Source organism: Diceros bicornis, chromosome 5 (genome assembly GCF_020826845.1).
Source record: "Diceros bicornis minor isolate mBicDic1 chromosome 5, mDicBic1.mat.cur, whole genome shotgun sequence".
In the NCBI taxonomy this organism is placed as follows: Eukaryota; Metazoa; Chordata; class Mammalia; order Perissodactyla; family Rhinocerotidae; genus Diceros; species Diceros bicornis.
In genome coordinates, this window is record NC_080744.1 from 45400403 (window position 1) to 45417833 (window position 17431).

Genomic DNA, 17431 nt, shown 5'->3' on the forward strand with positions numbered 1-17431 from the left:
ATCTTGAAATCTATATATCCACCAAGCTCTAATCTATATTAACTGTGGTGAGAGATTGAGATAAGAAAGAATCCTTTTAGTGGCCAGCCCAGTGGCGCAGCGGTTAAGAGCATGCGCTCCGCTTTGGAGGCCCGGGGTTCGCAGGTTCAGATCACGGGCGCGGACCGATGCACCGCTTGTCAAGCCATGCTGTGGCAGCGTCCCATATAAAGTAGAGGAAGATGGGCACGATGTTAGCCTGAGGCCAATCTTCCTCAGCAAAAAGAGGAGGATTGGCATGGGATATTAGCTCAGGGCTGATCTTCCTCACAAAAAAAAAAAAGAAGAAGAAGAAGACAGAATCCTTTTAGCTCCCTGAAAATGAGGCCTAGGACATAGCTTTCTTTAAAATGAGAGACAGGGTAGAGTTGAACAGTGGCCCCAAAAAGATATGTCCAAGTTCTGACCCCCAGTACCTGTGAATGTAACCTAATTTGGAAAAAGGGTCTCTGCAGATGTAATTAAGTTAAAGATCTCAAGACGAGATCTTCCTGGATTTATGCTCTACCTATAAGAGAGAGGTATTGTCATACAAGAGAAAGGAGAGGGAGACCTGAGATACAGGGATGAAGGCCAGGTGAAGACTGAGGCTGAGATTGGAGTTATGTGTCTACAAGCCAAGGAACACCAAGAATTGCTGGCAGCCACCAAAAGCTAGGAGAGAGGCACGGAATAGATTCTCCTCCGGAGCCTCCAGAAGGAACCAACCCGCCTGACATCTTGAGTTAGCACTTCTGGCCTCCAGAACTGCGAGAGAATAAATTTCTGTTGTTTTAAGACCCCCAGTTAGTGGTAATTTGTTCCAGCAGCCACAGGAAACGAATACAGACAGGGAGCAGCTACTTACTGTCACGGTGCCACAGGATCCCCAGTGGGTGAGCCGAGCTTTGATTTCCAGCTGAGGCAAGTGGACTTTGAAGAGCCTGTGTATTAATGTAGCAGGGGTCGTCGAAGAGATCCACTCGACAGGCGTACTTCATTAATGCGGTGTCTCGTTGGGGCTGCATGCCTCTCTCGTGTGCGTTACCTGCAGTGATTAATCATCAATGTATCATGTTTTTGCTTTGTAAACAATAAATAAAATCATGCTTGAGTCTAGAATTGATAGGAAGGGAAAAGCCACTCCCATCCCATAAAAGGATTGAATATTGGCTTTTAATTTTATTTATTTATTTTTTCCCTCAAAGCCCCAGTACATAGTTGTATGTCATAGCTGCATATCCTTCTAGTTGCTGTATGTGGGACGCGGCCTCAGCATGGCCGGAGAAGCGGTGTGTCGGTGCTCGCCCGGGATCCGAACCCGGGCCGCCAGTAGCGGAGCGCGGACATTTAACCGCTAAGCCACGAGGCCGGCCCTGAATATTGGCTTTTAGATTTGACCTGTAAAAACAAGATAAGCGGCGGTCTTTGGGGGAAAGCATCCTCTCATTGGCCTCCCCGCCCCTCCCTGCGCCGTCCCTCAGCTGACCCATTGCTTCAACAGCAGACAGGAGACAAACCAGAAAGATCCGAAAGAGGAACAGCCAGGGAAGAAAGCGAGCCGACCCTTCAGCAAACAGCACAAATCCGCACACCACGCTGCTCAGAGCTGCAGTCCAGGAACCAAGAAAACCCACATGCCATATAGAATTTGAATAGCTATTATTTAAACTGCTTTTCAAAAAACTCATTACTTAGTTTTAAATTATTAAGAGTAGGAAGTCTGTCTTCTGTCTATGCCCAAAGTTTTGTCTTGCACCAACTGTTTATTCTGTTATTTAACGGAAAGGACTCACTCCTCAGGTCATCTCCTACATCGCCTCGCCCCCCCCCCCCCCCCCCGTTTCTCTCTCCTCTCCCCCTCCATTCTGTTCTATATATTGTGGCCAAAATGATCTTTTGACAACTGAAAATCTGATCATATTTCTCAGAGGTTTAAGAACTCTTTAATTGCTTCCCATTGCTCTTCGGATGAAGCTCAAACTCTTCAACAAGCCCCAGGCCTTGCTCCTGGCTACCCAGCTTCCCCTGCACCCGTTTCCTCCCCAGTCTCTGCCCAGCTCACACAGGCCTCCTTGCAGTATAATCTCCACCATAAGGCCATCTGCTCTGGTTGACATGCTCTTCCCTCCCCTTCTCCATCACCCTTATCCTTCAGGGGTCAGTTTAAACATCCCTTTCTCAGAAGAAGCTTCCTTGGTCTTCTTAGATTAGACCAAGTCTCTCTGCTTTCCTAGAAGTTCTTTTTTTTTTTTTCGTGAGGAAGATCAGCCCTGTGCTAACATCTGCCAATCCTCCTCTTTTTTTGCTGAGGAAGACTGGCCCTGGGCTAACATCCATGCCCATCTTCCTCTACTTTATATGGGATGCTGCCACAGCACAGCTTGCCAAGTGGTGTGTCAGTGCGCGCCCGGATCCGAACCTGCGAACCCGGGCCACCGTAGCAGAGCGCGCGCGCTTAACCACTTGTGCCACCAGGCCAGCCCCTCCTAGAAGTTTTTACTTCTCTTTTGAAGCCCATATCACAAGAGTAATTAATTCTATTCTGGTTTTTTTGTTTTTTTTTTGCTGAGGACGATTCGCCCTGAGCTAACATCTGTTGCCAATCTTCCTCCTTTTTTTTGCTTGAGGAAGGTTAGCCCTGAGCTACCATCTGTGCCACTCTCCCTCTATTTTGTATGTGGGTCACCACCACAGCATGGCTGACAAGTGGCATAGGTCCACACCTGGGATCTGAATGTTATTATTTTTTTAAATGTCTGTACTGCATCTAGACTGCATGTTCCATGAAGACAGGGATCCTGTCTGTCTCGTTCACAGCTGCAACCCCTGCTCCTAGCACATGCCTGGCACAGAATATGACATCAGCAAACAGTTACTGAATGAATGGATATAGCATCATATTTCACTATCTGATGGCATGAAGTACTTGTACATTCATATGGTTCTGTCCTGAGAATGTCAGGATAGAATATTTTTGCTTTTCTGTTTAAAAAAGTACATTTAGGGCCGGCCCTGCAGCTTAGCGGTTAAGTGCGTGCGCTCCGATACTGGAGGCCCGGGGTTTGGATCCCGGGCGTGCACCGACGCACCGCTTCTCCGGCCATGCTGAGCCCGCAGTCCACATACAGCAACTAGAAGAATGTGCAACTATGACATACAACTATCTACTGGGGCTTTAGGGAAAAAAAAAAAGGAGGAGGATTGGCAATAGATGTTAGCTCAGAGCCGGTCTTCCTCAGCAAAAAGAGGAGGATTAGCATGGATGTTAGCTCAGGGCTGATCTTCCTCACAAATAAATAAATAAATAAAATAAATGAAAAAATTAAAAAGTACATTTATAGTTTTGGCCATATGTGCTGCAAGATCACCATGTGGCTGCACCTAAAGTAGTGACACTGACATTCCATTGTCTTACCGTAAAACAACATCAGTCCTTCCACTGTTCCAGTCATTAAAACCACCCCTTCCACGTGGTCCAAAAAGGACCAACTTTACATTGGATTTCACATCATGTTGAATAGCCCTATGATCCTTATAACACAAAGTATGGAAATCTAAGAGTACACCAAATAGGGGAAGCCCAGTCAGAAGACGACAGCCTTACTACCTGCTCCTTCTTTACTCCTTGTCTGTCTGTCAGCCATTACATGTCACTTTGTCCCATGTCATACTCCATATGTGGGATATCCTGAGGGAGGACTGGGATTTCTACAGATGGAGGGGTCGACAGGGCACCTCATTTCTTGGTTGCATTTTGCAACGTATGACAGTTTCCATTTGCTTGGTTAAGTGGATTTATGAACTATACTATCTGGTGTGAACTAAACTTACTTTCATAAATGGACAAATGGCTAAAAGGTGACTGCAAAGAAATCAAGAATTGAAGATCATTCTTTTACTCAGTACAAGCTCCTCCTTAGCAGCATTATGAGCTTATTAACAAGAATGATCTAATTAGATCAGAACTTTGGCCTCCCAAAATTTAAAGTTATCAGGATTTGAAATGTATGTCTATTTTCTTTATCAATAAATGCTCTATATGTATATCGGGCCTTGAGATATTACCTAATGATAGTATTCAGCCACTGTAATTAGTACGACATTTTAAAAAAATGTTATTTCTCATTAACTTTAACTTCGAAATTTTCTTTTTTTGTATATGTTTTATTTATTTTATTTTTTTTGTGTGAGGGGAAGATCAGCCCTGAGCTAACATCCATGCTAATCCTCCTCTTTTTGCTGAGGAAGACCGGCTCTGAGCTAACATCTATTGCCAATCCTCCTCCTTTTTTTCCACCAAACCCCCAGTAGATAGTTGTATGTCATAATTGCACACCCTTCTAGTTGCTGTATGTGGGACGCGGCCTCAGCATGGCTGGAGAAGCGGTGCGTCAGTGCATGCCCGGGATCTGAACCCGGGCCGCCAGTAGCGGAGCGCGCGCTCTTAACCGCTAAGCCACCCGGCGGGCCCTTGTGTATGCTTTATAATCATGCATAATGTATTACTACATGTATGTATAACTTAGACATGACTGAATTATCATTTATTTAGGAATGCCTGCTCATAAAAATTTACTGAAAGTGGAATATGATCAAAAGTGTTTGTAGGAAGTCTGCTTCTAAATTAATATGGATCTGAGTTCAGAACCCTACGGTATCTCTTACTATTTGTGTGACCTGGGACAAGTCACTTAACCTCTCTAAGTCTCAGTTTTCATATATACAAAATGGGGATGCCTGGCTTAAACTATGATTGTGAGGATTAAACGAAAGAACGTGGGTGAGACACTCCCTGGGCATAGCGCCTGCCTCATAGTAGGCATTCGATACAGAGCTCCCATCACTGCTCAGTCACGTATTTATTCATTGCTACTGAGCCTCTGCACACGATGCTTACCTCTTGCTACAAAATCCTCCCCATCCCTTTCTTTACCTAACTCCTATTTGTCCTTTAAGATTCTGCTCTGAATCCATCTTTTTCAGGAAGGCTTCCTCTGAGTCCTTCCCTTCCCTAGGCTGGGTGAGGTGCCACTCCATACTATACTGTAGGTATCTGTTTACTTGTCTGTCTTCCCCTTGACACTGCAAATTCTTTGAGTCCTTGAGGAGAGACTAGAACCCATTTATCTGTGTATCTTCTGCATCTTCAATGCCTGGTATGAAGCAGGTGCTCAAAAGAAAAACGTTTGTCAGCTGAATGAACGGATGACTGACTGTCTCCCCAGTTTTCCTTTCTTAGCACATTTGACCTCTGAAGACCTTGAGTCAACCTTTAGCACAGGGTGCTGACTAGTCTGCCCCTCACAGAGCATTGGCATGAGATGACCACATCATCCCAAAGGTTACACAGAAGCATAAATGTCTATACTCAGTCTCTCTTGAAAATTACCATTCCTTTTTTCCAAACATGCCATTATATTTGCCAGCAATATTGTCTTAAATTAAAAAAAAAAAAAAGATATCTCACCTTGTAACCCAATTTAAAATCTGTCTGGGATAAAGTGTGTGGTTGATGAGAGCTTAACCACACATGCCAACCATTATGCATTCCAAAAGTTCTTTATGCCAAGTGTTACTCTGAGAACCTATACAACCTGCCCAAGAGAAGATCTGTGGCAGAAAATAAATACATACACAATGTATTTACTCTAAGTACCAAAGTTTTTAAGTGCAAGCCCTTAGGGTTTGTGGAAATTTAACATCTTTTTGATTAAAAATATCAACATTTTTATTTTAACTTGAAGGTTGGGGAAATATTCTATTTTGCTAATTATTTTTTTTCCATAAGGGAACATACTATTAAGGATAGGGATCTTTTATACATCTGGCGAAAATACAATTAACAACCTTCAACAACCAGAAGCCTGTTGCAGTATTTATAACACACCAGAATTCAAATTTTAAGTCAATATTTGAATAAATAAATGTCTTGGGAGGAAAAAGGCAAACCTTATTGAAAATATTTGAATAGGTGTCTCTCATATGCGTATGCATGAATCTCTAGGAAAATCCATAAAAACCATGTATATTTGCTATTCTGGCAACTGCTATTAATTTGCTCACTGGTCAAGAATTTCAGGTCACTTTTTAAACATATGCCCAAGTAGTCACAGGCAGACCCCAAGACAGGAGCACCTGGTTTCTGGGTGTCTGTGGATGAATGGACACTGTAGTAGTAAAGTCCTTCCTCTCACAGGAGGAGGGATCTTACTTGTTGTGGCTCCTGGAGCAGGGGTTGAGTCCTATCCCTCCATGGGTCTTAGTGGCTGAGGTCTGGGGAGATGGCTTCCTAACATTCTGGTTCCCCACTGGAACTTAGAACCTGCTTTTCTAAGGAAACGATGTTGTAGTTCAGTGATTTTCAGAAGAGAGTGTCCAGGTGGAGGACTTTTTTCAAACTGCAAATACCATCTGTCACCTCCCCAAGATTCTGAAAGGTTCCCAGTTATGAATTGTTACCTTAGGGCCACCATAAAGGAAGGTGGGGTGCCGAAGCTCTGTGCTGGTCCCAGACTATCCCGCAATAGAGGGTAACTGAAGAACAGGCACTTGCAGTAGAATTTTCTGTTGTTGTATTTGTCATTATAAAATATACACTGAAGCACCAGTACAGGCAAGAATAGCAGAATATGGTGCACTTGTCTAGGAAATAGCAATCACGGCTAAAATTAATTCTATGGAAAAATGTATTCCAGACTCCAAATAAACGTTTATTACAAAACTCTGTTCATGAGTTTGGATCTGCTTATAGGCATGTATAAACCATGAAATAAGGAGTTACATTGTTTTTTGGTTTAAAGGAGAAATAAAACCAAGATAAACAGAAATAAATTGGATTCTATGATAAGTCTATACTTACAAAAAGAAAAATCTTGGATAAGGTTGAAATAGCACCTCTGTATCCATTTATTCCTTCATAAATTTATGCTTTTGGGGGAAGGGTACTTTAAAAATGTAAAATAAAAATCATAGTGAGAGGTCTTGAGAAAAAGAGACAAGAAACCACGCCCTTTTTCTCCAATGGTAGTGTTGTGAATTAGCGCATTCAACTTAATTCTAGAAATGTCAAGGATTTTCATTCAGTGAGTTCCCTTCAGAGGCTAGGTGACTGAGAACAACAGGACGTGCCATGGTGACTGTTTAATGGAGAGGAGGGAGGTGAGCTGGGAAGGAAGGTATTGGGCTGGGCTAAAAACTTTGGACTTCCTCAGGACTCTGTCCCAGAGCCATGACTCATCTCTCTCTCCTCCTGTGCCCTCTTTGTGCAGTGATCTGGGAACTGGTCCGGGCATACTTAGGAATTCTGGTACTCATTTATTCTCTATCTCTCTCTCCTCCTTCCTTCCCCACTTCTCTCTCTGTGCCTGGATAATTCCCACTCATCCCTCAGGTCTTGGTTTGATTTGGTTGTCACTTCCTTAGGGAGACCCTCTATAGTCCCCCAGATTAAGTTAGGTTTCCCTGTTATTCGTTCCCATAACATCCTGGGCTTTGAAACACTAGTCACATCTGTAAGCACTTGTTTAAGGTGTATCTTCCTAGTTCAACTGCAAACCACACTTGCCAGCTGTGTCTCCATTCCCAGCACCCAGCACAATGCCTGACCCACAGGAGGTCCTCATAAATAGTCACTGAGTGAAGTGATGAATAAATGAAGAATATAGAATGAGATGAAACAGGACAGGAGATATTTCCAACTGCGAAGTGAGCTTCAGCACAGGTAAAAAATGGTTTCCATACTACAAGGCATATGTGGTATGGTCCTGACTATTAAATCCTTAGGTTAGGGATTTCTAGTGTGGGGGGAGGAGGGAGGGATTATAGCTCCTAGATAGCATAGTTTTAAAAAGACAGTCACACTTACCATTATTTTAATTTGTCTTAGTCATATTATTAATAATAAGTTTGAAATTTCAAATAACTTTAAAGAATGGCATGGAATTTTAATTTCTATCGAAAGGAATCATGTTTTTAAAGAATTTAAAACGCTGCCTTAGCTCACAACTTCTGTTATTTTTGCAGGGTAGAGGAAGGTGGTAATTAGCTATACCAAAAACAATAAATCCTCATGTATTCCCCATTCTGTAAGAAATAATAAAATTAATAGATTACATTGGTGTAATTCCATAGGAAATATGAAAGTATCCTTGTAAGTGACCAACTTCTAGGTGGCGAGTTCCTACTAATTGAATTTGAGTCCTTGAGTGTGCTTATCCAACTCTATCCTCCACTACACAGTCATCTCCTCCTCTAGAGCTGCAAAACTTTCCTTCCCAAAAGAATAAATACTTTCAGCAATCTAAAGGAATGAAATGACTAACTAGAAATATAACTTATTTTTACAAAAATATATTTCCAATCTGATAGTTGTTGCCCTATATTTATTACGGAACAGTTGTGCCCAACGTCAATTATCACGTACAGTAATAAGACATTTAATGCCCTGGCAAGTATGGGGGGGGTAGGCCCCTAACTGGGACTCTCACATTTCAGATTTCTTTCCCTTGGCCCAGCAGAAATAAAGGTTTTATCTTAATCCTAATGGATCTGACAAGCATCAATTTTCACATTAGCTTACTGTCTGAGCTTCTTTGAAGTGGAACTCCCTTGAGTTTTGAGCAGAGAAAGCACCTTTCCAGGGAGAGAGCTTTCATGATGTCAAAGCAGTGAAGGACCTCATAAAGTGGAACGATAGCGTGGTAGAACACACAACAGCACGGGGGAACCATGAGCCTTCCGAGGGGCACACGTGAGGTATTCCGGGCCATCAGAATGGGGGACGCCTGGAGCTGAAGCGTTACGTGTTTAGTTATATACACCTGCCTTTCCCACAACGTATTTAAGAGCAAGGGCCACACACGATTGCATGACTTGAAAGGAGTCAGGAGAGTGACAGATGGGGAAGGGTGATTGGACCTACCTATTGCCCTGCTTTGTTCTAAACAGTTCTCGTACACGCTGCTGCACTTGGAGTTCCCAGGCTGTACCAAAAACAAATTGTGAAACATTTACATAGCACATCCATAAACTTTCAAAAAACAAACAAAACACGAATAATGCTCCCAGCAGAATACAGCAGATAACTTCACTTTCTAACACAGGAAATGTCTGACAGGTAAGGAAAGGAAACTGAGATTTGAGTAAGGAGCATAGACTCCTTTCATAGTGCATTGTTTTGTAGCTGCAGAGATAGATCTGACTGGGGTCGTAAAGGCTGCCGATGTAAGGTCTGTATCCTGAGGGTTACTGTTTCTGCTTGGGAGGTCACATTCCAGAACTGAATCCAAGTCTCAGCCAGAAAGTGTGATTCCAGGACACTTGTATAAACACCAGCCATTTAGCAAACCTCTATCTAACCGTGAATTGGCACATTGGAGCCCTACTCTATGAGGTTTGTGCCAGGCTCACTTTTCATCCTTGAAAATCTCATGCTATCAAAGGGCTTCAATTATTCCTTCTACATATAGCTCTCTTCAGTAATGGAATGGAGATTCACTGGTGCCTCTGAGAAGGGCAGTATCTCTGCTTTAGAAAGATTAACCTGGCAGTACTGTACAGGAGGGATTGAGGGAATGAAATTGGAGATAAATAAGGGGCTTTCAGAATCATCTAGGCAAGTGAGGACCATAACCTAGACAGGTACAGTAGGAATGGAAAAGGTTGGATAGATTCAAAAGATATTTTCATGGTAGAATCCTAGGTCTTGAAGACTGAGTTGATATGGGCCCAAAGTGTGAGAAAAACTGTGGATTAGTGGAAGAGTGGCCATGAGATTAACAAACATGAGTGGGTCAGTGGAGGAATCTGGTTTGCAGTCAAGGAGAAAACACTAAGTTCAACCTTGATATAAACAATGTAGTGCACGTGGCATTACAGCTGGAGAGACAGGTAACGGCTGAAGACAGAGAAGCTGGAGAAGTGTGTGCAGAGGTGGCACACCAGAGAAGAAACCAGGGCCAAGGGCATTCCTAACCTGGTGGTAAGCCGGGGGCTTGGGCTTGCAGGGGAGGGGATGGAAGAAAACAAGATATAAAAAGAAAAGATGCAACTCATTTTGAAATGTATCAAAAAAAGATGGATTGATGGATGATTGATGGTTACATAAGATGACAGAGCAAATATAGTAAAATGTTAATTGCAGAATCTAGATGGTGAGTATGAGTGTTCACTGTATAATTCTTTCAACTTTTCTGTATATTTGAAAATATTCATAATAAAATGTTGGAAATAGGAATGAAAAAAGAAAGAAAGAGGGGGGGAGGAAGGGACAGAAAGAAAGAGAGAGAGAGAACGAAAGAAAAAGAAGGAAGGAAGGAAGAGAGAAAGTAAAGGAGTAATTAGTGATGCTAAATGTATTTAACAATTAAACCACTGGTGACCCCCCCAAAAAAAACCCATTGTAAAAGTAATTTCTAAGAGGTTGTCAAGCAGAGTTCAGATCTTAGAAGTAGAGTGTGGATGTGAATGCAGAGATAAAGACAGTGTTTTCTAGAAGTTTGTGGGTGAAAGGAAGATGAGAAGGAGGTGGGACATTATTAGTTGGTTGGAGGAGTATTATCAGTTGGTTGCAGATAGAAGGGAAAGAACTAGTAGACAGAGAGAGAATAAAGACTGAGACAGAGGCTGATGGACAACAACAAGGGCAGAGTTTGAAGGAGGGGATGGGACCAGGAACTCAGAGGAAAGATGAGCTGTGGAGACAGTAGCTAAGGAAGAGAAGCAAGGAGAACATAGGACTTGGAGATGGGGAAGGGTGAAGTTGAGGATAACATGTTGGCCTGCCCTAGTCTTCCCAGTGAAGTGAGATGTGAGGTCATCTGCTGAGGCTGAGGTTGGAGGATTAGGAGTAAAAATGATCTGGGACAGGCTCCGACCATGATTCACTCTCTGGCTCTGTACTAAGGAAGATGACACTTTCTCTGAACTAGCATTTGGAAACCCTCAAATTAAGCTCTCTAGTGATAAGGACAGAATCGCATTGCTAGTTCCAATAACAATAAAACATTACTTACCAAATAGCACAACTTTTCACACCGTATGGGGCAATAAGCCATCTGTTCTGTGGCTTGAACTTTGATCCGCACATCTGAAACCCCACCTGCAGGTGGCTGCTTCCCTGGGATTTCATTGTAATACTCATGATCTTCTCTCTCCTCCGCACAGCCATCAATATGCACCTCCTCACTGTAAGAGAAAAAAGAATCCCCCAGAGGCTGGGCGGGAATTCAAATGCTGTAGGGGATGCAGAGGGGTCAGAACCAGGCAAACCCTTCTGAAAAACTTTGCATTCATGTTTTCAGTTTATAGCTGTGCTTAAGTGATGTCAAACATCTGGATGGAAGCAGCCAGATGGTTGAGTTGTTTAGCTTTCCATAGACAATTAAAGTAGGGTAGGCCAAGAAAAAGTGCCAAGAGTGATGCTTTTGTGTCTCCCCCCAGTGATAAAAAAAAATATATACATACATATATAAACTCCCTGAATGTAAGGTGTTTTGTCAATAGGACATAAAAATACAAAGTTTTCCTGCGTATTTCCAGCACACTTTGATTGTACCATTTCAGACTATTTTGCTCAAAGAAAATTTAGATATTGGGTAGAGGACCTGGCCCAGTTTATTAAACAAAGATGAAAAAAATAAGCGAGCTATGGCCAGCTATCTTGTCTGCACAAATCTGGAGTATATGGGATTCATAAAGAAATATTAGAACCATATGTGGCAAGTGGGTAGATTTATGTAAACATGCATTGTTTTTAAAATTGAAACAGGGCAAAAAAAACCACCCAGACTTTTCTTCCAAATTGGAATTAGTAAAAGCTTCTTATGAAAAAGAATAAATCAAGTCCTTTTGGACTGAAATGATGCCATTGACAACCCATATAGTTTTGTTGGGTTCATGACATGTCAACAAAATGACAGCACTAAGATGTAAGTGCTATCCTGGGAAAAATTCAACATCAAGGTCTTCTGGTAACCTCCTCTCCTTTGCTACCCTAGACCACCTCATAAAGGAAGAGCTCCAAACCCAGTGTTTGTTGATACACAAAATGACAAATTAAGACGAGAAATGCATTTAAAAGTGCCCAAGAGTTTCATTTCTCAGGCGTGAATTCTGCGAGCCAGGGGCCTCATTGCATTCCACACATGGTGGAGTTTGACAGGCCTGAAAGGGTTCATCTTGCATTGCGGACTTTCTGTGCCTTCGACAGAACAACCAGATCCTTGGGTCACGTCGTGTTCCACCCTGCCACGGTTTAGCTGGAGCAGATCTATTTACACTGCAAACCAGCAAGTCCTGCTATAGACATTTGATTCTTATTATTTTGCTCTTCCTTCTTGATTTTTTTTTTTTTTACTGATATGCAAGGGATCTGGGGTTGAAACAAATCTGATAAATTTATTGGTGTTTATTATTTTATGATACTTCTTAATTCATAGCTCTGTATAACATCAGAGAACCAGGGCCAATCCCTTCTCACTTTTAGTGTCTCCTTTAATTTTATGACAAAGCAAGAGGAAATATCCAGACAAATATGAATGGAAGAAAAATAGAAAATGTCACTATTAGTTTGTACTGAAACTGTGCCTATTTGTAAGAAAAAATTACTAATTTCATTAGTCAATTTAAAAATGCCATATTAATTTTAAAATAAAACAAAACATGGTAAGCCAAATAATTATAGAACTCTTGGCTGACCTTTCACAAGAAGTATTCAAAGAAGGATTTTTTAAATACTGTTTAAACCGGAGTTCAAAAGCCTGCCCTATGGTACTTATGACGTCTTGGGCCATTCCATTGCGGCATTCCAAAATGTGGCAGGCTGCAAGAGGACAGACAAAAAATATATATTATAATAAATGTTCAGTTAGAGATTATATAAAGTCAAAATACTTTCAGAACACGAACTGGTAGTTGAATAAAAAGGAGTAGGTTTACAAGCTCTCTTCAGCTCTGAAATGGCATAAATAATATCTCATATTCCATATGTATCAAAGAGAAGAAACATCCATACTTTACATCTAAATAGCTCAAAACAGTTAAGAATTTTAGTCTCAGGGCAGGTATTTTGGGCTCGCATTTTAATTAAAGTAGACTAATCTTGACTAATAATGTGACCCATGTTCAGTGTTAGCTCTGGAGTCAATCCAGGAGATGCTTAGGGCAGTCATCTGGTGGGAAGATGAGGCGTGTGGTCTTGACTTTGCATGGTATGCTACAGAAGATTGAAAAAAGATAACTTTCCAAACACCCTCCCCAAAAGTGGGAGTGAGCTGCTGGTGAGGATGGAAGCTTTAGAATACCCCCTCCTCTCGCCATCCCTTTGTCCTGTCATTACAACTATAAAGCAGTGATGGTATGGTAATCCCCATCTTCGAAATCCTACTAAAGAACTATCTCCAACAAGCATCAAAATCAAGATTTCGGGAAGACAACATTACCAGAAGATATTAAAACTTTTATTAGACACTTTCTCTGAGAAGCAGTTACTGGGAAGGGCTGGTTTTCACAAGCAAATTAAACAAATAAATGTGGAGGAGGCAGCTGACAGAATACCACAACTAAAAGAATTAGCAAATCTGCCGCTGCTACGTAAAAACAAGAGCCTGTATTCGGATTCTGAAATTAACCTCCCCACCCTATGGCACACCATTCTTGCCTTGGTTAGAGGATGGTGTCACGCCTTGCAATATGAAGATTTAATTGAAATGGAAGTTTCATAAGGATGGCTTAGAAAGAGTCCTAAGGATGATGTAAAGATAGAGGCACTAAGTCTCATGAGAAACACAATTTTTTGAAAAAGAATATTGGTTTGCATAGCCTGCAGAATTGAGGGATGAGGAAAAGCTTGAAAACGGTTAAATATATACAAGAATGTTGTAAAATTGTCAGCTATTCTCTGAGAATAAAAGGGCTTCAGCGAGTGCATGGGGAATTAGATTAGATACGGGGGAAGGACGGTGGGTTTCAGGAGCTGTGAAACCAACGTGGGAGCACACTACTTACTCAAAGGGATACCTGACGAGGGAGAGAAGGTTGTCTTTATGGAACCATTTAACTGCATTGACTTGGAAGCGTGATTTTATGCTTTGCATTGTCTTGGAAAGGATTTCGTATTTCTTTAAAGTAAAAGGCAATTCATACACAACTGATAGAATTTGAAGAATCTTTAACAGTAGGTTACAGAGAACCTACAACAATGTTTCTTAGTCTTATGTTGATAATCATCTCAAAGAATCTCAGATAATTCTCATTCCAGAATTAACTTGACTTTTATTTAAAGAATTTATGTGTCTGAACACTTTTGGAAGCGATGTGTGTGTGTGTGTGTGTGTGTGTGTGTGTGGTGGGGAGGGTGGTATTTCTAAATCAAACAATGCAAAGGTGTCAAATCTCCAAAAGAGTTTTATCATTTCTTATAAGGTTGTCCCTTTAAAGATGCGACTTGGATCCTGAAACAGATTTACAAGCTAATTCTAGTTTTGAAAACCCAATTAAGAATATCTATAAATTCATCCTCTCCGCCAGAGGAAAATGTCTGGTCTATTTTTAGACTGCCATTTTCAATGGCCCGTTCTTTTTCTCTTCAGTAGTTTCACACAGTGACTAACACATAGAAAGTGTTTTAAAAATCTGTTGAATGGATAAGTACTGACTTCCCTGAATCACATCAATAATCCTCCTGTGAGAAACTGTCTTCAATTTTATTAAAGTGAGCCCTGCAGTGAGCCCCCATAGTGGGGCAGGTTCTTAGAGCCATGGAATGGTACAAACGATAGCTTGGGTCATTTGTGGAAGTGGTCTCCTCCTTCTCGGTCAGGCGTCATATTGCCAAACCTACAAAGTGCCCTTGGACATGGGTCCTCCGGTTAAGCCAAGAGAAGCTACGTTACATTATGATAAGAAAAGGTAATTCACTTGAATTTTTTTGTTTTTTTACCTCATACTTCCTGGTCCAATTAAAAATGAAGTCAAGACCAGACATCATATCAAAATGGGAACAATGATTTTTGCAATTTTATTTTTTATCAGGATCAAGGAGATGTCTAGAGATAAAGATGGGGAAGATAATGAGAGAGGCAGGAAATTCAAACATACATACATAAATAAATAATAAAAACTAAAGTGTGCCTCCCATGAGAGGGATAAGAGAGCAAGGATGTTTAAAAGAACTCTGTAAAGATTTGGATCCAAGTGCAAGTCCCAGTTATGCCACACTCTCTGTGACCCTGAATAAGTTACTGTTACTGTACAGCAAGGTCCTCACCTGCCAAAACAGGGTACTGGGTGATCTTCGAAGGCCCTTCGTGCTCTATAGAAATCCTACCCTTTCTCCGTCACAGTAGCTTAACCCCTCTGAGGAGCAGGGCATGGCACGTGGGCACGCACGAATGAATGAACCAACCAAACCCACCAACTGTCCTCTACCACTTCTCACATACTTCCAGAATGTTTCATTTCTCTCAACCTTTCAGATTCTGATACTCTGAGGTTTGGGTCCTGTTCCTGGGCTGACGCTACCAACATAATTTTCTGCTTTGCTTCGGATAACCTTGTTAATGTCATATTACTTTTTTGAGAAGATTAAAAAAAGAGTGGTGCCTGTCACCACGAAAGAAACGACATTGGACAAAAAGGCTGACCCTGTGCAGATGTTCTGTGCAGCCTCACCACCTGCAGGGAACACGCACATTTTGATAGTGCTATTGTGTCCACTCACACACTGCTCTGTGAAGATGGTCTTGGTTCTTTTTTAGGTTGGTCGTGGGCCAGAATAGGGATGGGCTTTGAATCATATACAAATCTGCCCATTTCCCAGTGTTAGACCCACCTCCAAAAGCCCGGATAAGCAGCCAGTTTGGCCAAGATTTGCCCAATATTTAGCTTGATGGGAAGGAAGAAAGACAAGTATACTAAAAGTCCCAATTCCCAAAAGACAATGTGACTTTCCAGTGATATGGTAAGTTGCATGCAGGCCTTAGCTTTGATCCTGATGTCTGGAATTGGACACAGATGTGGGTTCTTTTCATTCCACCTATAGCCAGGTAGACCCACAGTCCTACGCTTGGGTGTCAGGTACTATATTAAGGAGGATTTAAAAGAATCTTAGATTCATATTCTTCTGTCTTTTTCATTTGGTTTCCTAATTGGGTAGTCAAGAGGCTGAGAACTGTTCTCAGAGGATAACAGGCTCTTCTTTATCAGTTTTATATTTGTTTTTAATAGGCCAGTTTTGTTTTTGTTTTTGTTTCTGTTTTTTCGTTTGTTTTGTTTTTGTTATTAGAAAACTAGAAATTTAAAAGTGCAGCTTCTCAGATCAACCACCAGATGGTGCTGTGGGATCAAAGCAGGGAGTCCCTTAGGACGAAACCAGCCTGAAGTAAGCAAGCAGTCAGTCCATGGTTAACTAATGTCACCAGGACCGTAGTGCATGTATTTTATAATCATAACCATAAATATAAATAACTGGGTTAATTTAAATTGATTTTATGTTTTTTTTTTTTTTAACTTGCTTCAGAGACTCAGAACCATGGCCTTCCTATATCCGGGTAGTCCAGGTAAACGCGTCACAGGTTCAGAGAAAATATTTAAACCTTCCTGGACTGCTACACATTTGGAGTAAGAGGTGAAGAGAATACGGATTTCCTCATTTACGGTAATAACAGGGCAGGCCGTATTAGTCACTAAGTAAATTCAAAACATTCTTACTGGAACTTACCTTTTTTACAAAAAAGGCCTTTTATAAAATGAGGAGTTTACTAAAGGGTCCTAGCTAAGACGGAAAAAAGTGGCAACCTCCCTGACTTGAGTGCCGGAATGCTCAAGGTGAATCAAGCAAATGGGAGGCAGCGGGAACATTCAGGATTGCTATCATGAAGCCTGGTCTCCACCGCCTGTCAGCCCCACTCCCTACCTCACCCCTGAGGTCCGGCTCCTGCCTCTACCGTCCACCGTCATTGTGCTTCCCAAGGTGACCAATGGCCTGTTAATTGCTGGACCGAATGGCATTTTCCACTTTCATTCCCCCAACTCCTTTTCAGTACGTGATATTCCAGGGTGTCTTCTCCCAGAAAAACTTGCTCTTCCTCCTCCTAAGGTGATACTCATCTCCTGATCTTCTCCCCTCCCCCGACTACTCCTCGGGCTAGTCCCTGTCTCCCCTACCTCTCCCGCTCCCTGAGACCCTCAGCCCTCTCCTTGCTGGGATCCTCCTTCTGTGATCTCGCTCACCCTTAGGGCTAAGATGTTGCAGCTTTTCCAAACCTGCAACTGAAGGCCTGGTCTTTCTGTCTGTCTCTCTCTCTCCCTCTCTCCCTCTCTCTTTCTGTCTCTGTCTCTGTCTCTCTCTGTGTCTCTCTTGCTGTCTCTCTTTCCCTACCGCCCCAGGCTTCTGTCCGCTGAACATTTTCCC

The 17431-nt window shown here is 41.9% G+C and overlaps 1 protein-coding gene across 2 annotated transcripts in view; it reads right to left on the bottom strand.

Moving 5' to 3' along the window:
- The window catches only part of SHC4 (SHC adaptor protein 4), a 124433-nt gene that overhangs the window by 20448 nt on the left and 86554 nt on the right, over window positions 1-17431 (bottom strand). For both annotated transcript variants that reach the window (XM_058541533.1, XM_058541532.1), the window contains 4 exons: window positions 12718-12841; window positions 11034-11205; window positions 8942-9002; window positions 887-1066 (listed from right to left, as the gene is read on the bottom strand). In XM_058541533.1, the coding sequence (XP_058397516.1) occupies window positions 887-1066; window positions 8942-9002; window positions 11034-11205; window positions 12718-12841 (537 nt within the window). The remainder of the gene's footprint in view (window positions 1-886; window positions 1067-8941; window positions 9003-11033; window positions 11206-12717; window positions 12842-17431) is intronic.